This window comes from Myotis lucifugus, unplaced genomic scaffold (genome assembly GCF_000147115.1).
Source record: "Myotis lucifugus unplaced genomic scaffold, Myoluc2.0 scaffold_56, whole genome shotgun sequence".
NCBI lineage: Eukaryota > Metazoa > Chordata > Mammalia > Chiroptera > Vespertilionidae > Myotis > Myotis lucifugus.
Window position 1 is genome coordinate 4,276,487 of NW_005871104.1, and position 23,749 is coordinate 4,300,235.

The 23,749-nt window shown below is 46.8% G+C and overlaps 2 protein-coding genes across 2 annotated transcripts in view; one reads left to right on the forward strand and one right to left on the reverse strand.

Moving 5' to 3' along the window:
* Positions 1–338: 338 nt before the first annotated feature.
* On the forward strand, positions 339–2,581 carry HAND1 (heart and neural crest derivatives expressed 1). Its single transcript, XM_006089102.3, has 2 exons — positions 339–881; positions 2,477–2,581. Exons 1-2 carry the CDS (start codon positions 339–341, stop codon positions 2,579–2,581), a joined length of 648 nt encoding a protein of 215 aa, XP_006089164.1.
* Positions 2,582–16,697: 14,116 nt separating this feature from the next.
* Positions 16,698–23,749, reverse strand: part of SAP30L (SAP30 like) — a 9,199-nt gene continuing 2,147 nt past the window's right edge. Inside the window, exons 3-4 of the mRNA XM_006089103.3 lie at positions 23,381–23,479; positions 16,698–21,872 (exon numbers count right to left, since the gene is read on the reverse strand). Of these exons, the coding sequence (XP_006089165.1) occupies positions 21,744–21,872; positions 23,381–23,479 (228 nt within the window). The 3' untranslated portion in view covers positions 16,698–21,743. The remainder of the gene's footprint in view (positions 21,873–23,380; positions 23,480–23,749) is intronic.

The window sequence follows — 23,749 nt, forward strand, 5'->3', positions numbered from 1 at the left end:
TTGGTTCCAGGGAGAAGTTGACATCAAAGCCGTGGCCTTATATAAGCCAGACCCTGAAGGGGAGGCCGCAGAAGGGTTAAACAGGTCTCTACGCCGCATCTGTATCTGTATCCTCAGTTCGTGGCACCGCCACGGAAGCGGCAGGCGCTGCGCGTCTCTTCCTTAGCCGGGCCCGGCACTCTCCCCAAGCCCGCGCACCCACCGCCTTGTCCGGGACTCTCCCAAGCCCGCGCACCCTCGGGAGCGCCGCCGCGAGCTCACGGGTGGCCTCGGTCGTCTCGGGAGTGCATGGGGCGGCACTAAGTGGGCTGGCGGTGCAGACCAGGTGCCGCTCCAACATGAACCTCGTGGGCAGCTACTCACACCATCACCACCATCACCACCCGCACCCCGCGCACCCGGTGCTCCACGAGCCCTTCCTCTTCGGCCCGGCCTCGCGCTGTCACCAGGAGCGGCCCTACTTCCAGAGCTGGCTGCTGAGTCCCCCTGACGCTGCTCCGGACTTCCCCACCGGCGGGCCACCACCCACAGCAGCGGCGGCCTCTGCGGCTTACGTCCCAGACGCCAGGTCAGGCCAGAGCCCGGGGAGCCTGGAGGCCCTCAGCGGCCGCCTGGGCCGGCGGAAAGGCTCAGGACCCAAGAAGGAGCGGAAGCGCACAGAGAGCATTAACAGCGCGTTTGCGGAGCTGCGCGAGTGCATCCCCAACGTGCCGGCCGACACCAAGCTCTCCAAGATCAAGACTCTGCGCCTGGCCACCAGCTACATCGCCTACCTGATGGACGTGCTGGCCAAGGACGCACAGGCCGGCGACCCCGAGGCCTTCAAGGCCGAAATCAAGAAGGTGGATGGCGGTCGCGAGAGCAAGCGGAAAAGGGAGCTGGTAAGTTCGGGGGCCTCTAAGCTCCAGCCAAGGGCGCGAGCGGTGGGTACCGGTAGGCGAGCGCGCAATGGAGGAGCCTGTGTTGCGGTGTGTGAGATTTTGAGAGGCTGCGGGAAGTTCTGAGATGGTTGAAATGTGGGATTGTGTGCGTGAGGGAGAAAGATTAATATATGAACGTAATGAGGGATATTGTTTGTAAGGCTGTGAATGAAGACATAGTCTTAACTTTTTTGGAGGGGCTATGGAATCCCTTTTAAGAATCCACTGGAAGCTTAAGACCCGGAGAAAATACACATATATTTCGCTTCCAATTTCGAGGGGTTCTTAGCTATCCCTGGCTCTCCTGGAAGCCACTTTAAGAATGCTGTAGGAGTTCCTTACTTAATGTGCCTGAGTGTGAATTTATGCTTACGGACTTAGTTACTGTTTTCAAAGGACCTTTGCTGGAGAGGCTAGTCTACCTACATCCTCCTATGGACAGGGAAACTGAGGCCCAGAGTGGGACTGGAGGTGAAGGCCACCCACCCGAGGAGTCAGAGATGCAGCTGGGGTAAAACAAGTCAGGTCTTCTACTCTCAGTCCAGAGCACCACTTCCCACGGGCTAGTTCCACGGCCGACCTCGATGGTTTGGTGTGTCAACATCAACAAGGGAGAGTCTCACTAACTTCTTTTGGCTTTGGAGATCACAGTCTCTACTTGGCCTTTCTCCATCCTCTCCAGTGAGGGAGACATTTTCTGAAGCCTGATTCTGCTGGCCCAGAGCTGTGGAACCTCAGAGGGTGGAGATTTCCAGGCTAGAGAACTAGTTTCTCTAGGTTAGTACGCTCCGGCTCAGGCTGCTGCCGGGGAAGCTGACTAGAGAGCCCCGCTGGGTTTGGTCTGACCCGCAGAGGCTGTAGCAAACTAGGGAAAGTTCAACTGGGGAGACTGGGAAAGATAGGCATCGAGTCCATAAACCTCTGCCCTCCGCTAGAGGAGATGCAGGCCCAGCGACGCCTCGGTGGCAGTAGTTACTGGGCGTATTCCCACCTTCTACACTTCACCGCCTCTTTCAAGAATCGCCGCTGGAGAGCGGGGAAGGGGGTGTGGGATAGTAGGCCAGGCCGAGTACCCCTCGCCCAGCTGTCTGAAGCTACCCAGCACCAGCGGGCGGGTGGGGATCCAACCCAGTGTCCAAGCCCAGGAGCTAAACCAGATTGGAAAGCCTGTGGGCTGTGTGGGGAGAGCAGGTCCTTGAGCGCGGGCGGGAAAACTGTGGATTCTCACCCCTCCCATTCCAATCCCTGCAGTCTCTCTCGGGCGCCATCACGCCAAACCTAGGCGCATCAATTTCACTAGACACAGAAAATTCTCATTATGGAACCCCCAGCAGCTGCCCAGCCCATACTGCCCCCACCCCCAGACTCGGAGCATAAAGGCAAATTTTATGAGCTTGTTTGCCTATTTCGCAAACAGAAATCCGTCACTTATTTAAAGGCTCCCAGTTACTGCTCCCAACACCTTTCCCCCGACCCCACTCTACGCTCTGGCGACTGGAGCAGAAAAATTTAAACCTGTCTCTCTCGCCTCTTTTTTTGTGCATGTCCTCTGGCAGCAGCAGCACGAAGGCTTTCCTCCTGCCCTGGGCCCAGGCGAGAAGAGGATTAAAGGGCGCACAGGCTGGCCACAGCAAGTCTGGGCGCTGGAGTTAAACCAGTGAGCCAAGGCCCGCGCAGAGGACCCCACCACCGCGGCCGACCCCAGAGGCCCGGGAGGAGAGGAAGGAGACGAGTGCCAGGCTCTGGGTACCAGGGGCTTATGGGGCGCATCCTGCCGCGCCTCTGCTGTGTGCTGGCAGGTCGCTGGCTGCAACAACACACTTGGATCGCACGTGCAATGTCATTTGAAATTGTTTTTAATACATTAAGAGAAAGAGAAATATATATATCCACCCCCATAACCAAGAGGGCGGCTCTTGGCAGCACTATATACGAAAGGGAGAGACTGTGGGACTCCGGACGAGCGGCTAAGACGCACCCTTCCAACCCTTCTGGGGCGAATTTGGCCCCCCCCCCCCCCCCGCACCTTCCCCGCTGTGCTATCTGGCTCTCTTTCTAATTCCCTCTGGTTCCAATCAAAACCCTTGAGTGCTCAATTCCCTAATTAAAATGCAATAAGAGGAATCAATAGTTTACTGCCAAGAACAGAGAACCAGGTCGGGAAGATGGAGGGCTGCCTTTTGTTGTTAATCTCCCTCAAACAGTGGTGTTTTTATTTTATTTTTTTTGTCGCTGCACTTCCTACTTAGCTCCAAGGGAAACACATTTTCCCCTTCCTTCTTTCCTTTCGTTTCTCCTTCCTTCTTCTTTTCTTTCTTCTTCCTTCCTTCCTTCCTTCTCCTGGTTCCCTCCCTCCCTTCATTTGTAAATAAAAGCTTTTCCCACTGTTGAAAAGTTTTTATGTATTTAAACTACCTACGATGCCTGCTGTGCTCAGGTGTTTGTTTATTCCCCCATCCCCACCCTTTTTCTACCTCAAATCTATATGACCACTCACCGCCCTCTCCCCTTGCCAAAGCAGTATCTATGCTCTTGACTAATAAAACATTTTCTGAAATCGGAGGAAGCCTGTGTGATGTCTTGGTGGGTATCCCTGGCTTCATTGTTTCTGCTAGGTAGAGAGCCTTCTGCTCCTACTTTTTTCGATAAATGCCAAACCAAACTACAAGTCACGTCAAAGGGAGGGGGCAGATAAAGGACTTATTCCTTGAAGGAAGAACAAAGCTCTCCTTAGAACATAACTGCGGGACAGGATAACTTTAGAGAACTCACAGAAAGGAAAACTAGAAAGGAATTAGACCCAGATTGTCGGGCTATGACTTAGGTGGGTCGGCATTTGGGCTGGTCTAACACCGGTTAGTATGAAGGAAGTGGGGTTATTAGGCAAGGGCAGTGAAGCTGGGAAGAGAGGGATGTGTTCCAGCATACGGTGTTCATCCACATTAAATGAAGAACATAGTTGTGTAGGTAATGGTGCGGAAACTCACTCGGAGCCCAGTGCCCGTGCCAGGGCCAACGAGGGTCTGCTTAGCATAGCTCCCAGCTCGCAGTAAGGGCTCGACCAGTCGAAGCAGCTATTATTTTATACAAGAGCAAAAAAGCTTGTGAATGGTTATAGTTAAATTGAGACATTTAGGTTTCTCTCCAGCAATAACGCACTCAACAAATACTTGTGAGAGCACACGGATTGTGCAAAGGGGTGGGGGTATGTGCATGCTAGTTCCGCCACTTGTGTAGGAGAGCCATCTGTGCGCTCCCACATGCACACCCAGGGCTGGGTGTGGGGGTGAATAAAAGAGGGTGCATTTTTGGTGCACGCTGGGCTAAACTGGGGTGGGCAAAAAGACTGTTACATGTCCCTGAATAATAGAGTACAGACAACTAGTTTTGCTTTGCTTGCGCGCAACTGTGCTAGGCACTAGGCTAAGTGCTTTTATGCCTCTGAACAGCTCCCCCGATTGCCTGAGGGTCGCATGGTCTGCAGTGCTTGTGCGGGTCTCCGGTGCTCCCTCTGGGGGAACACGCGCGTGGGTCCCTGGGCGCTTTCTAGCCCCACACTGGGAGCTGGGGGCTGTGGCTTGGGGTCCAGAAAGGAGACCCCTGGCAGCTCTGGGCCAGGTGTGTCCAGGCGCCGCGTCCTAGCATCGGGGTGAATATAGGGCCCCATTAGTCTTGGCTGTAAACACCGTGGCAGGGGCCCAGCGGCCACGCGGGCCTTTCCGGACACGAAGGAGTTAATAAAAGGTGTTTTATGGACGTGAGGAAATGGTGGGGGAGGTGTGAGCCTCTCTCCACTCCTACCCCCCTACTTTTTTCTTTTTTCCCTCTCGCCACCCGCCTCCAGATCAAACAGGCCGGTGATTTAACTAGGGCAACACCTCGCGGTAATGAGCCGTCCTGGCACACCCCTCCCCCGGCCTCAGTTCCCGGCCCCAGGCCCGAAGGTCCCTCGGGCAGAGCAGAAAACAAAAATCGGTTTTTTTTCTTTCTTTCTTTTCCTTTCCTAGAGCTAGAAAGCCCCTTAGAAATCCTGGTCCGCACGCACCGAGACACTGAGGCTCAGGGAGCGAACCGATCGACCTGCGCCAGCGCGGAGGGGGCCTCACTGGGATTCGAACCCAGGACTCCAGTTGGGTTTTCAGACCATCCTCAGTCTCACTGCTGAGCGCGCTCTGGGGACTATTTTTAGTTCCCAAAGTATCCTAGGCACGGGAAGAATGCGCACCGGGTCCCCTTTCTTGCGTCCCGTCTAGTGAGAGGAGAGAGGATACGGAGGGGTACAGCCTGCGCAGCCCCAGCCACGTTTGCCTAACCAGGCCTCCTCGGAAACCCCAGCGGCCCGGGCCCAAACCCCCACTGAGCGGGTGGTGCCTCAAATTCGGCCCCAGCCACGTCTGTCCCAATCTCAGACCTAGGACCTGCGAGCTGAGCCGGGGCATGCCCATTGAGGGGTCACTGGGATGTCCCCCCACTTTCCCCAAGCCTCATTCCAGGGGCTTAGCGTGCCCAGCCCCCACTCCAGGACTGGAACAGCGGGACCCCTGGAGAGGAACGGAGTAGTTCCGGGTTCCAAAAAACCGGTCTCTGCGCTGTCTCTCCTCTCTTCTCACCGCGCCTCTCACCCTTCTTCAATCCCCCTCCTGTGAAATGGCTTTAGAGCCCGGTCTTTACTTTCTTATTCTCTCCCACCGTTCAATGCTGTTTGCCAGAAACCTACCTCAACCGGGCTGTGGCAGAAGCAGTGCCATTATTATTATTTTTAAGGGCATCGCCTTAAAAAAAAAAAATCTAGGGATAAAATGGAATGGTCATGAACTTAAAAGTAAATTCCAGGAATTTCTCGTAAGGAAATACTCATTGGTGTTACAAACCTTTAACTACAGGACTAGTCTACTAAGGAGTGAAAAATAGGAGAGGACCCAGATGGGCTATAATTACAGAATTATAGCTGGTTAAAGAAATCCACCCGTACAGTGGGTTACTACTCAGCCACTAGAAAAAAATGTGAGGGTTGACATGGAGATTGTTCATGATATATTACGTTGAGTGGGGGGAAAAAAAACTCTCCCAGGTTACTGAAGACTGCCCATCCTGACCTGTTTTATGTGAAAAGAAATTAATGAATGAATAAACATTCATGGAGAAAAAGTGGAAGAATATACATCAAGACATTTACACCTCTACCTCTGAGTTGAGGGAATAAGGATAATTTTGATTTTTCCTCCTGCGTATTTTTTTCCTACTCTTTTCCCTAGGATATTTTTCTATTGATTTGAGAGAGTGGAAGGGGAGAGACAGAGAGAGAAAAATATCGATGTGCGAGAGACATGGATTGGTTGCCTCCCACATGCGCCCCAACCACGGCCAGCCAGTGATAAAGCCTGCAACTGAGGTTCATACCCTTGATTAGAATCAAACCTGGGACCCTTCAGTCTGAGGGCCCACTCTCCATCTACTGAGACAAACCAGCAAGGGCATCTACTTTATTTTATACAATGAATAAGTATTAGTTTTACAATAAAAACGTAAGCTGCAATTTCCTTCTAATTTCTCTGATTGCCAGTGTACACTGTTTAGTCAGTACATGTTAATTGAGTACCTAGCTGTGGGTATAAACATAATGAGTAAGAAAGAATCCATATAATCACCATCAATTAACATACAATAGTAAATATTTGTCTTGATGAGTTGCTTTTTCCTTCTACACAGTAAATAAAGACTTTTCTCTCACATTTAAAACCTATTAATGCATGAAATAATAACAACAACTAAAATTTATTAAGGAAATTATGGAAGCCCTTGGCATGAATTATTTCATTAAGCCTATGAGAATTGTGTGAGGTTGATACTAAGGCAGCTGAGGCTCAGAGAGGTGAAGGACTTTTTGTTCAAGGTCACATGGACCGTAAAGGCTGACAGAGCTCGGATCCAAGGGCGGGTCTTGCTGTCTCCAGAGACCTGGCTTTTCCCCACATTTCAAAGTGCCCCCAGGATGTATGTATGTATGTACGTGTGTGCAAATACAGCCTCTTAGTCTGATCTTCCTTGGTAAAGTAAGGTAGAGAAAGAAAGAAGGGATTTTGGGAAAGGATCTGGGATTCCAACTCACCTGGAATCCTCTTCCTCTGTCCCCACTCAGAGTGGATCCATGTATATAGTGATGGAGGGGTGAGTTTCTTGATCCCCAGATTCTTTCCCAGCTGTAACACTGAATCTAGGAATCGACTTTCTGCTGGTGAAAAATTCAGAATGTTATTCTTTGCCCCAGCCTCTGATGTTTGTGCAGCTCATTCACCTTTCCTCTGTACCTTCACTTCTCTAAGCACATTTTCCTCCCTAGAAACTAGAAGGAAGCAGGGGCAGGGATTGTGGCTCCTCATGGATAGAAGGAGAAAGGAAAACCCAGAGAGGTGAAGTGACCAGCTCAGGGTCACACAGCCAGTCAAGGGATTAGAAGGCAGCCTGGAGACTTGAGGCCCAGGGCTCTCTTGGAAAGGGCTATGCATCCTTTCTCTTCATGCAACCAGCAGCTAAGCTTATGGTCTTGCTAAATCCTCATAAAAGAAACGAAACTAAGAAATCAGCCAATCTCATTTTTAAATGAATAGTGACTGGGAAGAAAAAATATGCAAGCTCTAAAGTGTCTGAAACCAGTCTCCTGATTTAAACTGAATTTGTTTGGAAAAAAAAAATTTTTTTTTTAAAGCTGAGTTTTTACAGCTGAGCTCTCCCAAACCCATAAAAAAACAAGGTTTATATGGGAAACAGTGAAAGACTCTTAACTATAATACACAGCGTCTAATGTAAGCAGACATAGACACTATATAAAGCTCCTACAAATGTTATTAAAACAAACAGAAATACACATTTATCCCCACAGAATGGACACAGAAGGCATTGGACTTGCGAGTTCCAGAAGTCTTACGTTCACTGAAATGTTCAAAGCACCCCAAAATACTGGGGCTTCAAAGATCTAAACATTTCTCTCACTTTACAGAAGGGGAAACTGAGGCCCCAATGGGAGAGGGCCCAAGGTCACATGGGAAGTTGTATTTTTCTTTTCCCTTTGTTTACTTAACACCTTTTACTTCTAGTGCAGGTTAAAGAGCAATACAGTGGCAAGAGACCCTGAACACGTTACTGAGCCTCAATTTTCTCATCTACAAAATGGGAGAGATCATTGCCTCCACTTGCCGGGGTTTATGAGGACTGAATGGGATAAGGTGTGTGAAGTACTCAGCATGTTCTCCACTGCAGAGCTAGCTTTATTACATTATTTAATCCCTACAATAATCTTGTGAGGTACTAAGAATTTATTTAAGTTTGTTTGCTTGTTTTGGAAATGTAGTGCATATTTCTGACAGGCCCAGAAGGTAACAGTGACTTGCTCAAGGGCACACAGCTAGTGAGTGCATTCTTGGTTCAAAGCCCTCACATTCCAAATCATGAAGGCAAACTGAGAGGCAGGTAGGCAGTAGCAGTTGAATTTCTGAAACTATATAAGGCAGCATTATACAGTAGAAATATAACGTAAGCCACAAATACGAGGTATGTATGTAATTACAAACTTTTTAGTAGCCACATTAAAAAAGTAAAGAGAAACAGATGGAATTAAATTTAATATATTTTATATTCTTTATGTTAAATATTTATTTTATTTAATATGTCTGATATAATTTCAACCTGTAGTCAATATAAATTTATTAATGAGATATTTTACATTTTTTTAAATACTAAGCCTTCAAAATCGGGGAGGGGGGGGAGGGCGTGTTTTATACTTAAAGCTCTTCTCAGTTTGGACCACAGTGCAAGCGTTCAATAGCCACATGTGGCTAATGGCTGCCATATTGAACAATGCAGGTCTTAAGGCTCATGTAGTAGGAATATTACACACATAGCTTTAGTTAATCATATCAATAAATAGCCTCCATTTACTAAACACTTAATGTGTTCAGGCAGCAGTGCTCAATATATATGGGCTCACTGACCCCTCCTAACAACCACAGAGGGTAATTTATTCATGGTCACATCACTAGAAGGTGGCAGGGATGGGCATATAGACCCAGACCCATCTGTCTCCCAAACCTGCCATTTTAGCTGCTGAGTTCCATGACTTCCAGAGACACCTGGGGACTGTAGTTGTGCAGTGAGATGTGGAGGGACCTTTGGAGGTTCCACCCAGTGGGTGGAGCCCTGGGTTTCAGATTTAACTCGACCATGAGTCAGGTGATCTTGGGCCAATCATCCTCTTGGGCCCCAGTTTTCTAATCTCTAAGATGGGCTAACAATACCTTTCCTCAACTCACGGAACTGTCAGGCTAAAATAGGAAAACCAGCCCTGACTGGTTTGGCTCAGTGGATAGAGTGTCGGCCTGCGGACTGAAGGGTCCCAGGTTCGATTCCAGTCAAGGGCATGTACCTTGGTCGCAGGCACATCCCCGGTAGGGCTTGTGCAGGAGGCAACTGATCGATGCTTCTCTCTCATCGATGTTTCTAACTCTCTTTCCCTCTCCCTTCCTCTCTGTAAAAAATCAATAAAATGTATATATTTTTTTTAAAAAAATAGGAAAACCAGATCAGCTGGTTGGATAAGCTGTGTGGCATGGGGCAGGCTTATTATCCTTTCTGAGCCCCAAAGCCCTCTTCTGTAAAAGGGAAAGCAGAATAGCTAGAGATGTGAAGATCCAAAAGCTCTTAGCCTGGCCCAGAACAGACAGTAGTAAACGTGGGCCATTACTACTGCTGCTGTTGTAGTTGGGGCTGGGCTGCAGGGCCTGCTTTGGAAGCAATAGGGAATGGCAGGTAAGGGCAAGGGAACATGGCTTTCCCCTGCCCCCAGCTCTTGGCTTAGGGTAGTGTTCCGGCGGCCCAATGGGGTGAGGGGGTGTTCATGGGAGTGTGAGAACAGTGAGTGTGGTGGAAAGAGCCCCAGACCCAGAGGTCAAGAGAAGGGGGTTCAGCCGGCTGTGTGACCTTGAGCATTTCCTTGCCCCTACTGGACTTTGGTGTTATTTGTAAAATGAGAAGGTGGGACCAGAGATTTAAGTCCCTTTCTGCTTCGACTGTCTAGGTTTTTACAATAGTATTTAGTAAATAGTGCTTAGTGAATAGTATTTATAACATTGCATCTGTGAGGGGGACAAAAAATGCCCCTGAGCCTTCCCATGCCTCCTGGGGCTACCACTAGGGGAGGCCGCCACCTGGTGGACATACTCCTTCCTCTGTGTTCTGTAGAGAAACCAGGGAGGACTCCCGACTCCACAGTGACTCGAGCGCCCCAGGGCCGACTTTTCCTAACTTTCTTTGGCAGTTTCAGGAAAGAAGGGACCCAGAACGTTCACAGAGCCGGGAGTCCTGGGAAGGAGGCAAATTCCTGAGGGATGATGGGTTTTACAATCCAAGATCTCTGAGGCTTTCTTCCCTAGAGGCACCTTGGGGTAGGAGTCTCCATTTCCCTATTACAAAGTCTAAAATGCATCACACGTTTTCTTCTTCTGATGGGGTGGGAGCCACTGAACAAAACACAATCTTCTCCTGGTAACTACAAATTCTTTTGCCACGATTGCACTGGGCTCATGGCCTGCAGAGGGCGGCTCCCCCTGCCCCGAATACCTGACTGGTGGCTTCCGGAATTCCAACAGCATTCGCTACCCTGCCATCTCCCACACTGTCAGGATCTGCTTCTCTCTGTGGTAGAGGTTGCATGGGACACGGAGCGGATTAGCTCACCATAAGACCCTGAATAAGCCATCTATTTAACTTCTCTGAGCCTCAGTTTCCCCACCTGAACATTAGGGAGGATCACTTTTTTGCAGGTTTGTGTGAGGATGACTGCCAGAAACGGTAATAGAACAGAACAGAAAAAAATATTCTAGCAGAGTGTCCAGCACCTAGTAGGCGTTGAACAAACAAAAGCCATCATTTCTGCGGGGATGTCATCCTGAGCACTTTTTCACGTTCAGCTTTGGAAACATTCCTAGGGCGAAATAGGAATAGAATTCGTTTGAAAAGTGGTATTAGAAACCAGAAATAAAACACCCTTACCATGGCAGAGGGTGGAGCCTCCGTGGAACTGTTCAAAGGGGCTCAGCCACGTTCAACCTCATCTAGAGGAGATAAACCCCGCGGGCAGGCTGGGGTCTTGTCTTCCCCCGTCCTCCGTCTCTGGGTTTCGGACAGCTTCCTCGGACACAGTTCCACCTGCAGGCTGCTGCTCGCTGACCTGGCTGAGCCTGCCCCCTGCCCGCTGACTGTGCCCCTGAAGCCTGGCCCACTCCTGCCTGCGCCATCTGGCTGGGCACAGACGCGCTCCAACGGCTCAGAGTCCACGCTTGCTGGTGGCCAGTGTCCTCAGGAAGCGGCCCTAGCCACCGTCGCTTAACAAAGCTCACTACATGGCTTCTCCAAGACGGCCAGCCCTTTACGCACGCACCCACGCACGCACCCACCCACCCACGCACGCACGCACCCACGCACGCACGTACCCATGCACGCACCCACCCACCCACGCACGCACCCACTCACGCACACATGCACCCACTCACGCTCCCACGCACGCACGCATCCACGCACGCACGCACGCACGCACCCACGCACGCCTCACCTGTGCGTTGGGCTCCGAGCCTTCCTCGCAGACCCCTGGTTTTCAGCAGGGAGGCCTGCTTCCACCGCTGTCTAGGTATGAGCTCCCGGGAGATTCCCGGCTCCTGGGGGACAAGCTGTTTGCAGAGCCCCGCGGACAGCCGGCACGGCACGCAGTGGACACGCATTTTCTTGGTCACATTTCGTTGTCTGGCTTTGTTTTTAATGGTTGTAGGTTTGGTGACTCCCAAGGTCAAGCTCCTCACTCTGGCCTCTGAGGCTTTCCGCTCCGGACTGGACTTCCCTCATCCTCAGTCTCCTGCCTAACCTGCCATTTCCTTAAAGGGCCTGCTTGGGAGCCTCTTCTTCCAGGAAGCTCTCTTGATTTTCAGAAAGTCTCTTCCTTCCTATTTTACCTTTTCTCTGAATTTTATAGATACAGAAGATAGAGTATGGCTGTACACGGGGTTGGTAAATAGATGCGTTGATTTGCCTACAATATGATCATAGTCACATTAAATACAGCTCTGTGTGTGTATGTACACAGGGTGTCCCAAAAAATGTGTACACATTTTGAATAATTATAAAGGCATAGTGAGTTAAATCTGAAAAGAAACATCAATGGAGCTATCAGCTGTTAGTGTGTACATTTTTTTTGGGGGGGGGGACACCCTGTATACACAGATGTAACTATGCATATCCACATCGTATATACTCATATTAATATAATTTGTATACATATATAGTATACATATCTAGTATTTTTAAACTAAGAATGTCATTAAATGTTATTTTCTAATTTTGACATATATACTTATAATACTATGTATTATAATATATAATTTATATATAGTAATTATTGTAAGTATATAATGTAAAAGTATAATCTTTTTAAAAGCAGTCCCCTATTAGTTGAGGTTGTTTCCAGTTCTTCCTTGTTCTAAACCCGAGGTCGGCAAACTGCGGCTCGCGAGCCACATGCTAGTTTCTATGGCCTTGGCTCTAGAATATTGAATATCAGATCATCTGAGTAATACATGTTAGCCCTAAAACTATAAATAGCACAGTTGTGATGGTTGGGTCACAACATCAAAGAGCTAGGCTCTTTGGCCCCTTGAGTGTGGCTCTTCCTAAGCCTTAGGAGTACCCTAATTAAGTTAATAACAATGTACCTACCTATATAGTTTAAGTTTAAAAAATTTGGCTCTCAAAAGAAATTTCAATCGTTGTACTGTTGATATTTGGCTCTGTTGACTAATGAGTTTGCCGACCACTGTTCTAAACAATACTCCCGTGAGATACCAGCTTATCCGATTTAGAAGGCAGCAGGGCACAGTGGATTCTGGGGTCAGATAGACATGCCTTTGACTTTCTTCCCCACCACTTTCTAATGACCTTGGACAAGCCATTTCACCTTACAAACGTCTGTTTCCGTATTTATAGTATAAAGAGCATAATTGTATTCGTAGGGTCCTAAGGCATGTGAAGTGATTAACACAATACCTACCACATAGGTACCTCAGTGCTCAGTGAAAAAGCAGCACTGTCTGGGAGGCAGAAGATGAGGATTTGCTTTGACTTCCCCCCTCACCAGTGTGACCTGAGTATCATTATTTTGTAACGTGTGACAATACCCAGGGAATCAAGTGCTGCCTGAATTTAAGGTTTGTATTATTGTTTTTTACTACTCTTACTGTTTTCTACAGGTTTTAGGAATATGTAACTTAAACTGTGCAAGCAAAGTATGTGTTTTGAAGGCACTTAAAAAAATTGCTTTGCTATTTTATAGATTTGGTGAAAATGGCTCAGGCCCATGATAAACAATTTAGACAATCCCCAAAAAAGCACAGAGGAGACAGTAAAACTCCAGATCCCACCAACAGATCTAGCCATGGTTGGCATCTTGGTTGCGGCCTTCTCTTACTTGCTACCCTGGGTACCCAGGACAGGGCAGGTCAGGCTTCAGCTGTTTCCTAAATGTTGACTTCAACCAGATTGACTGTTAACAGCAGTGTGCTCCAGCTCTGTCCCTCTCAGCCAACCTCTGACAGTTTCATTAACCCCATTAAATCATGCAGGTGCCTTCACACCTCCTGGGCTTGTTAATCTCTGTACAGCTCTGGTAAGTTAAAACCTGGCTGGGAAGTTGGATGTACCTTGTTAACCTCCATTAAACCCTATTAAATTTCCTAACTATAGTCTTAGTAACTTCTAGGAGTCCCTCATTAAAGTTTAGTAAATCCAGTTGATGGGGGGACAGGGGTGACTGTTGTGGCTGCACTGCTTCAAAGCGTGACATTCCCGAGTTCTTTGATGGTGGGGTTGACAAGTGTCCCAATCCCGGAGTGCCTCTAGCTGTCATTGCTACTTGGGCAAGTTCCTCAGCCTCTGCATTCACACCTCTGTGAACTGGAGTTAATAACAGTTCTTATTTTATATGATTGTAGTGAGATTGAATGAATCAATGCAAACTGTAAGACTAGAAACATCTCTGGCATGCATGCATACTGCACTTGCAGCTCTTATTATTTCTGGATATGAAATACTTAGAAACCAAAAAACTGTTACATAAATGGAAGATTCAATGCAGACATTAACTGTGTCCCCCTCCATGCCAGGTACTGTGCTGGAAACTGTGGATTATTTTTACTCTGGTTTTTTTGTTAATCCTCACCTGAGGATATTTTTTCAATTAATTTTTAGAGAGTGGAAGGGAGGAAGAGAAAGAGAGACACAACACATCGATGGGCTGCCTCCCGCACACGCCCCGACAGGGCCAGGGATTGAAACTGCAACCCAGGTATGTGCCCTTGACTGGGAATCAAACCTGCGACCCTTTGGTGTGAAGGCCGACACTCTAACCACTGAGCACACCAGCCAGGGTATTTTCACTCTAGTTTTATGCAGACTGAAGACCATCCATTTGAGTGGTTCATCTTGATTGTCTTTGTGGCTGTGCAGGTCACTCTGCTCAGGCTCTGACACTTCAGAGCTGTTTGAGGTTGAACAGCTACTTTCTCTCCCTAGGTCTTAGGGCAGTGATGGCGAACCTTTTGAGCTCAGCGTGTCAGCATTTTGAAAAACCCTAACTTAACTCTGGTGCCGTGTCACAGATAGAAACTTTCTGATATTTGCAACCATAGTAAAACAAAGATTTATATTTTTGATATTTATTTTATATATTTAAATGCCATTTAACAAAGAAAAATCAACCAAAAAAATGAGTTCGCGTGTCACCTCTGACACGCATGTCATAGGTTCGCCATCACTGTACTTAGGGTGTTGGGCTCAGTGCTCTCTAAACCTGGATGTACATACAGATTCCCCAGATTTTGTACAGATAGTTTCCTGGGCCCCACTTGAGAAGAATCTCATTTAGTAGGTCTCACTGGGAACTTTCAACCACAATCCAGATGAGGTTGAAGCTGCTGGATTGGGAAACCTCTGGAGCCGAGGTTTGGGCTTGAGTCTTACCTGGGCAAATTAAATTTGTATTCCTGGACTTCAGCCTCTGAGCTTTCTATTCTGAGAATGGGGATGGGGGCCCAGGAAGTGCATTGTAAGAGTTCTTAGGAGATTCTGATGGGAAAGCAACTGCCACACATTAAAAAACCCTGAACCTCAGATGATCTGATATTCAATATTCTAAAGGTCTATTCTGAAAAAAGGGTGTCTGGCTCCCCGTGAAACTTCTGTTCTAATGGTACATTAGGATGTGGGCTCATTCTTCTATGACAACTGATGTCTGTGGACCCTCAGAGGTCGGCTCCAGCAGGACTCAGCCTGTGTGGGTAAGCTTGGGGACAAAGCACTTCTCAGCGGTTCAGTGTGTGATGGGTTAGAGGACAGGGCAGGTTAGACATGTAACAAATGGGAGGGCAGCAGACAGGGGAGTGGAAACAATGAATTACGTTATACCTCAAACGAAGAGGCAACACACTATGAAAACTGGAACTTCCTTTGCTTTCTGAAGGAAATCAACTCAGGGAGCCTCTAAGTCAGTGGTTCTCAACCTGTGGGTCGCGACCCCTTTGGCGGTCGAACGACCCTTTCACAGGGGTCGCCTAAGACCATCCTGCATATCAGATATTTACATTACGATTCATAACAGTAGCAACATTACAGTTATGAAATAGTAACGAAAATAATTTTATGGTTGGGTCACAACATGAACTATTTAAAGGGCCAGAAGGTTGAGAACCACTGCTCTAAGTGATGGCCTTCAGCAACAATCCATCATCAATCCCAGTGGTAGCCAAGACTCCCACCCTCCCTACCCCCAAATGCCTCCTGAAAAGTCATCCTCTACACTACTGGCAGGGGAGTAGAATGGGAGGGAAGGAGGAAAGAGGAAGGACACTGTAAATTTTGGTGCTATTTATAGTTTTAGGGCTAACATGTATTACTTCTAGGTAATATGCTAAAACACGTTGCATTTCTTTCCTTTCATTCTACTGAGGACAAAGGTGTGCTAAAATGGCACTAGTGACATGTGACGTGAAAGACCAGAGTCTGAGGCTTGGCTGGGCAAGGGCTTCATCCCACTGGGCCGGTACCTTCACAAGTAAAGCTCAGTCAGGTAACCCCATCCTGCCTGGGGACTTCATTAAAAGGCCGATTCTGGTTCAGTAGACGGCTTGGCAGGTGAGGAGGAAGACAGAGATGTCTAACAAGCACTCAGAAGATGTGCTGTTAAAAATAATTTTGGGACATTTAAACATTGGGCTATTTACATAAAAGTCTCTATTTCCAGCTCCTCTTGTCAAACTGCAAGAACTGGCATTCCCACATGGCAACAGTGGGCTGGAGCTGGGTAGTGGCTGCCCTCCGAAGGGACCTGAGTTTTCCAGTTTGCAGCATGCCCCCTGCATAATTTCCATTTGCAATTCTCCATCCGGTTTACTTAGGACTCTCATTTTACAGATGGACAACTAAAGGCCCAGAGAGGGAAGCTATTTGCCAGGGTGTCTGGTATGCTACACAGCATTTAGGACTCGACCCAGGGCCCAATCTTATGTTCTGATCTACACTCACTCGGTGTGCCCTGGGACTGGATCGGGGAGTGGAGCAGCTAGTACTTGGAGCTGGGAGGAAAGACCACTATCATCAACCACTGTGCTTTGTAGCCAGGGCCCAAATGAGAAAGTGAAAGCAGCTGAATTTCATGTGGACATTCAAAGAGAACAATAGAGTGTGTCTTATTACTCATTCAGACCGTTTATTAAGAGCGAAAGTCGAGCTGTCCCATCTGTGTGATATTGCAACATGAAAAGTCACATACATTACTAAGGAGACCCCACAGAATTGAGAGCCTTTCAACAGTACAGAGCCATAGATTACAAAATTAAAATACAAATGATCCCCCACGCTTGGCAGGAAACATGTACAATATGAGGAGGCTTGAAATGGAAGGGCACTTGCTTTTCAATAAGGCAGTTACAAAATGGAAAGAAAACCCACACCCCCAACACTCTGATGGGCGTAACGGATAATAGAAATGTAAAACAGGGATCCTGTACAACCCTGTCATTGGCAAAGATGCGTTCACTAAGTGAAAGCAACTGAGGGTTTGTTTTAAGATGCAAGCTAGATGAAATAACTAATTGTAGACATTCTACCTTAAGAAAAGGTCCCACCTTGCCCAGTCTACCTGAAAACATCAGATCACCTTTACCTTTCCTAACCATGAATTGGAAACAGTCAGCAATAAAAATGAAAGGAATAAAAAGGCACCCCTAAAGCACCATGCTTCCCAGGGCATGTTCCCGAGCTCACCTGTCCTTTAGTTCAACTGTCTAGCCCAGTAAGGGGCTGGAATGCTTGTGCATCACAGGGCCACAGAGCTGTCTGTACCATCAGTGCCAAGTGAATCACACAAGCTCCAACAACGACCTGAAAGGCCGAGGTCTGACTAACAGATCACAGAGCAAGACCACTTCATGAGAATTTAGATTCTAGGACAACACTAAACCCTGCCAGGACTTTTGAATCCTAGTCTTAAATTATAGGCTAGTTCTGTTCGCCCCTCCCATTTGTTTTACAAAACTCAACTGAGTGCTTCAGTCCTAATCATTCACTCAACCTTGAGTTCTACAGGTTGGTCTTGGGAACCTCTACTCAGTTGCAAGGTCTCAAGAGTCTGAGGCAGGTCACTTTAGACTGGATTACAGTCATGCTGCAGGACAAGAGGTTAGTCCAGAGAATGCCATGTGACTCAAGCAAAGTTTTTTGGATTTTAGTTTCCCCATCTCTAAAAATGAATTGGACAACAGCAACCTTATAGGACTTTCTAGCTTGAAAATATGGCACTACTTTGACACTGAGATATGTGGTGCTTCCACTCCCCCAGGTTCCTTAGCTATTTTCTTGGTAAAAACAGTATGTGAAGTACTTATAGGAATCTTAAGGTACAAACCCTCAGCAGCCATGGAAACTTTAAATTCCACACAGAGCAATATTTTAAGATTTTCTAGGTAAGGTTTTCCCTAAGTGCTGTGAGCATCAATTTTTGTGGGACAAATACAGAACTAAGGCCTCCTCTGTCTTGAGTTTTTTTTATCAGGCAAATAGGACCCCTGCCTTTGCTGACGCCCTTGATCAGCTTCAGTAAGAACAAGTGAGCGAACCAGGCTGGTGGGATTTCCTCAACATTCTCCAACAAGGAACTAAATGCACCAATACTCAGGGGGCTGGAGAGTGAGGACAACAAAGTGTCTATCTGCTACCTGCTCCTTTTCACAAGACACTTGTTATGCCCCGGGACAGTGCCAGCCATTAGATCCTTGACCAAGATGAGCAACTTCTTCCATGTGGCCCCCACCGGGCAGAGACTCAGATGGAAGTTACAGAGAACAAAGAAAAGCCAGAGGTTTGCAAAGATAGAACCAGATACCCCCAGGAGGTAGTGAGTTCTCTGTCCTCAGAGGTGTTTAAGCCCAGATTGTTCAAACCCTTGGTGGGATGGCTGTAGGCAGAATGTCAGCACCTATGGCTAGACTGGATGGAATGAGTTAAAGCCCCTTTCCCAACTTTTAGATCTTCTCATTGTAATGATTGAGAGCCTTCAGATGACTTCCAGCAGCAGCTACTTTGGGTTGGGATAGCCTATTTCAATAGGCCAGGCCCCTGGAGTGAGCTTCTTTTCTTACCTTCTCCCTTCCACCAGGCAGTTGTCTGTAGGATATTACGAGAAAAATTTCCACAAAATAAACAGCTGAAATGCCAAGATTAGATGCAACATTCCAACTGCAAACAATTAGGAATCTGTCTCCGAAAGGCCAGCAGTGAATATCCAGCCATGACAGGAACATCTAGCAACGTGGCGGCTGGAACACATAAGTGAAATTCCTCTTCATTTCACGCCAGTCTTGAATCCTTAATTTTTCGTGGGATTCAGTTGTGATCACTGTCAGGTGTTATTGCCAACCTAAGAGCTTGTTCATTGAAATAATGAGCTTTCTGTTTGATTTTTAAACACCTTAAAATGAAGCAACATGAATAGCAGGATATTGGCATTTCCGTGTGACAACGTTAGGGCATGTGAAGAACCACACCAGGCCGGAACTGAGGCAGGATTTAAGAAGACAACTCCAGTTCTGTTTCCAATTCCAGTTTTGCCCAGGAGCACCAAGAGGAGAGAAGGCAATGTTGCCATGTTACAGGTGGAGAGAAGCGCAAGAGTCCTTGACAGGCGGCATGAAAACGCAGGCAGCCAAGGCGAACACTGCTTTTCCAGATCCACTGCTCCCTGCAGCCAGACCCAGCTGCTTTGGAGGGCTCGGCCACTCCCACAGGCAGAGCCTCCTGCCACGAAAAGCCATGGAGACTGCACAAGAGACTAAGGCAAGTGGTTTAGTGGTCTGATGACAGAACAGACTTCTGCACACAGGACAAAAGGAAGTTCGGACAGCTTTGTTTTTTCTTTCACCCAACAAGTCTCCAAGGTGAAAAAGATACTCACAATCTCCACTTTCCAAAAGTAGCTCTCTTTAGAGGAAAGACGGCATGCGACCAAGCGCACACAGCATCTGGCTGAAGGGGGAGTTTCCCTGGGCTTCACTTTGGAACAGAAGCATTTTTACAGACACATGAACAGATGGATCCTAACCCACATGTGCTCTTACAGAAGTATACCGCTGTCTCTCTCAACTGGGAAAACAGATTTGCCATTAGAAGAACAGTGATGTGACCTACACATCCATCATTGGTTTAAACATCAGAAGATACACCTTCTTAAGAAGATAGGGACATTTCCAGAGAGCAGGTTTCCAATGCCTTAGCCTACGGGCCCGGCTGCCCTCAAACTTCAGTCTGATGAGAAAAAAAGCCCCCTGGCAAAGAGGGCTTGGTGTCGGACACCATCAAAGCCTTTCTAATTCAGCCTCTCAGGAATAAAACCCGGAGAAGCCACACACCTTTGGGCCTTCTTGATCCTTCAGCTATGAGACAGTGTCTAAAATACATATTGGATCAGAATGACTAAAACACTCGGAGCACCCTGACGTGCCATCCACAGCCAGGTGTATTAAAATAAGACCCCTCACAGTCTAGAGTATGTTCTATGTACATTCATTTATACATATTTAAAAAGGCTGCCATCTGCTAGACATGCATTTTAACACGGGTGAAAGCGTGCTGCAATGGAGCACACGGAGTTTTAGTGAGTGGTGGCCCTGTCTCCAGTCCACAGAAAGCATGGCACTGCTCCGCAAACCCGAATCCACCGCCCTGCTCAGTAGGGATTTCCATTCTGACTTCTCTGTGGTGGTACTGAGATGAAGCCATCTGTGAGACATTTAATTCTCTACTAGGCCAGGCTATCCACTGCTCCTTTTAGCATTTAAGGCTTAAGAAAGAACTCAGATTTAAAACCGAGTAAGAAAATGATACTTTTGACCCCAGTGTATGTCAAGATGGTCAGAAATTAGCATCTACATCTTTTTCTTCCCTTTCTCCCATTCCCTGTCCACACCCTATGCCCCCAACACATAGATTAGAAAATTTTGGAAAAGCAGACTTTTGGATATAAAGCTTTGTTTTCAAAGGATACTTTGGCTGTGACATAAATAGAGGAAGCTGAGCTTTTGAACATAAAAAGAAAAATCAGGTAATTATAATACTTAAAAAAATCATTTTAGCAATCTTTCTCCCTAAAAGAGAGGCAAATTGCTCATAAAAATGAGCATCAGACGGCACTGACCTTTGTTGCTCAAACCTAGAATTTGTTGCTGACCCGTGAGCTCAAGGTGTCAAGGCCAGTCAGACTTTCTATCCCAGCGCTGGATTTCTGAGCAGGAATCACATGGTCCTTAGCAGCTTTCTTGGTGAGTGTGAACTATGGATTGATACTTCTGAAAGTGAGCCCTAAACCACTAAGCATCTCCGTTTGCCAGAGCATTTATGGCCCAGGAGAATGGCCTAAGTCGTAATACATAACTTCACTCCAAGAGTGAAGCATAGAGGAGTGTACCAAGGGCTGCATCTCCTGCGAGCGTCTCTGCATTCGCGTTTCTGGAACCTCCACAAATACAGTGCGGCACATGCGTCTTCCCTGAAGTACTAATTTGAGCTGAAACCTCTTGTTGGCTCATCAGGATTTCCTCCCCACTCTAGAAGTTAAGTGGTAAACCACAGAAATGGCAGAGATCTCATTAACTGGAGGAGCGGAGCAGATGTTACAGGGCTGGCACTATTAGTGACAGCTCAATTAGCCAACAGATACCGATTGAGTGCCTACTGTGCCTAAGGTGTAGGGCCAGCGAGGGGGACCAGGGTCAAACTGATTTGCTGATAAATATCAAAGCCTGCAACAAGGTGGGGCACCCACGTCCCCAGCACGTTTGCGTCTGTTCATGCACCTCCACCATCACCTGTACGCCGCCGCTATTACGGGACTGCATTTCACACGTGGCAGTGTGGGATTATAAGGTGATTACCAAAATATTTGTATCCCTCATTTCTAGTAGCACAGACTTAATGCTGTTTTAAATGCTGCAATACATAATTTTTCTTTCATTCTTTTTATGATCTTGTTTGTTTCAGCCCAGTAGTTGCCTTAAAAGAAAGTCTTCATATACACATGCTGAATCAGGAGAATATAACCCTCCTGACCAAAAAGATTTACAGTATTTATCATTCAAACATTTTTATTTATAATAAAACTTGTCTTTATGGGCTTAAATGTAGCAGATATCACCTGTGCATTAAACATTATACTTCATTCCTGGAAGATGTGCTTCATCCTTACTCAAGCTGCTTGCTGCCCTCTGACTTCTGGTCCAGTCTACTCTTGTTACTCTTTACCATGTAGATGAAGTAGGCAAGGGTCTCTTTTTCATTCACAGGTATGTTCCTGAAATGTCGACTGACAGTCTACATGGAGGCAAAAAAAAAAAAAAAAGAAAAAAAGAAAAGAAAAAAACACACCAAAAACCATGCATAAATCAGGGCCACAGACTAAATTGTGCAAAAGAGGAACCAGGAAGTTGCTGCCAGAGCTATGGAGGGGGTTAAGATCACTACAGAACTCAGACTACCCTCTTTCCCTGGGGTTTAGGTGACTGGTTTCCAGGCTTCCAAAGCAGGACTTTAATCCTCAATACTCCCAAGATGCAAGTCTTTCTATTTTAGTGGCAGCCAGCTGCCCATCATGATCTCAAGGTCACCTCCACAGATGAAGAGACCAGGACTGCTCTGCTTAGCCAGCTGCTACCATAACCTCTCAGGCTCTGGTACTTGGCAAAAAAGTGTCTTTTTAAAAATTATGTCAAATAAGTAGCCTACTGAAGAGATGTAAGTGTGTGACCCAAGAATTCATCTTGAAAGACACACCAGATTTGAAGAAAAATGAACCATTTACTCTCTATTCCTGAAACTTTGCTTTATTTTACAAGTCCTGAGAACAGGTCTCCTCTTGCCCCACCTTATCCTCTCTTCCACCAGGGGTGGATACTGGCAAGTGGTGAATGCAGTCTTAAAGTAGGAAAGGCTTGTGTGCCCCTATGTTTTATCTGGATGCTGGTGAAGGAGAAGTTAAAGAAAAAATGATGGATCAGCAAGATACCTCTAAAGGAAAGACAAAAACAGTGGGGCTGTGAGCCTTTAGGGAATCTCTGAATAGACCAAGTGACTAGGACAGAAAAAAGAGAGAGAAAGAACTATAGAGTGGTTATCTCTGGATAGTAGGGTTGTATTTTTCTTTTCTCCATTTTCCAAATTTTCTACAATAAGCAGAAAAGGGGGATGAGAGAGTACCCACACTAGTGCCAACAGGACAGAAGTATCAAGCCAGGCTGTCATTATATTAAAATAATAGCCAATGGAGCATTTTCCACCATCCAAACTATGTTAACTCAGGGCAGGAGAAACCTTTCTTGGGCTCCATTCTTGTAATAAATATTTCCATTACCAACATCAGAGTAGAAGAAATCAAGGAAAAAAACCAAAAAGAAGAAAAATAGCTCCTATAGGACATGAGTGAAGGTTCTAAGATGATTAATCTGACACATCTGATATGGAGGAAGGACCATATTTATAAAGAATCTTGGAAAACAAGATTCAAGCAAATAAACAAACAAAAGAACATTCAGGGCTTAGAATCAGGAGTCCTGAGGTTCCAGGCTCAATTCTGGAATCACACCAATTTGCTGTGAGTTTAAGCAAGTACTTTCCTCTCTCTTGATTTTCTTTTATAAAAATCTGAGCCTTTCTAAGTTTTAAGCTGTGGGATTCTAAATTGTGCAAAAGATGGACTAGAAAGCTGCTTCCAGAGCTATGGAGGGGATTATGATCCACAGGCAAACAGAGCAGGAGGGAGAATCAAGGTCACCATCAGAGGCACAATGGCTCCCTCTTTGGAGAGTGCAATTTTGTCTACCTACTTCTGCTAACTGGGCCTTATTGAAGCCTGGTCTGGTCTGCAATTTGTAGTGTCGTTTATAACGTCGTAGAGTGTTCACCTGTAGCTGGAACAGATCAACCTGGAGAGAAGAGGAGAAACACATTATGCATCACCTGAGCAGCCATGACTCACTGAGAGCCCACTATGTGCCTAGCACTACACTAGGGGTGGGGTGGATATGACTACAAAGAAGTCTTAGAAATGGTCCATTGAGGACTAATAACTAGCTGGGAGGACAGAAATAACAGTGGAATGAGATCTGGCTGGGGAAGGCTGGTTCCAAAAGGCTGATGGAAGCAGTGAAGCTTAACTAAGGAGAACAGGGTTTAGAAAGGCACTGAGCAAGAGT

Coding starts and splice junctions, on each gene's coding strand:
- HAND1 (XM_006089102.3), top strand. CDS start 339: ATGAACCTCGTGGGCAGCTACTCACACCATCACCACCATCACCACCCG. Junction 882..2,476: donor GCAAGCGGAAAAGGGAGCTG/GTAAGTTCGGGG, acceptor GTCCTCTGGCAG/CAGCAGCACGAAGGCTTTCC.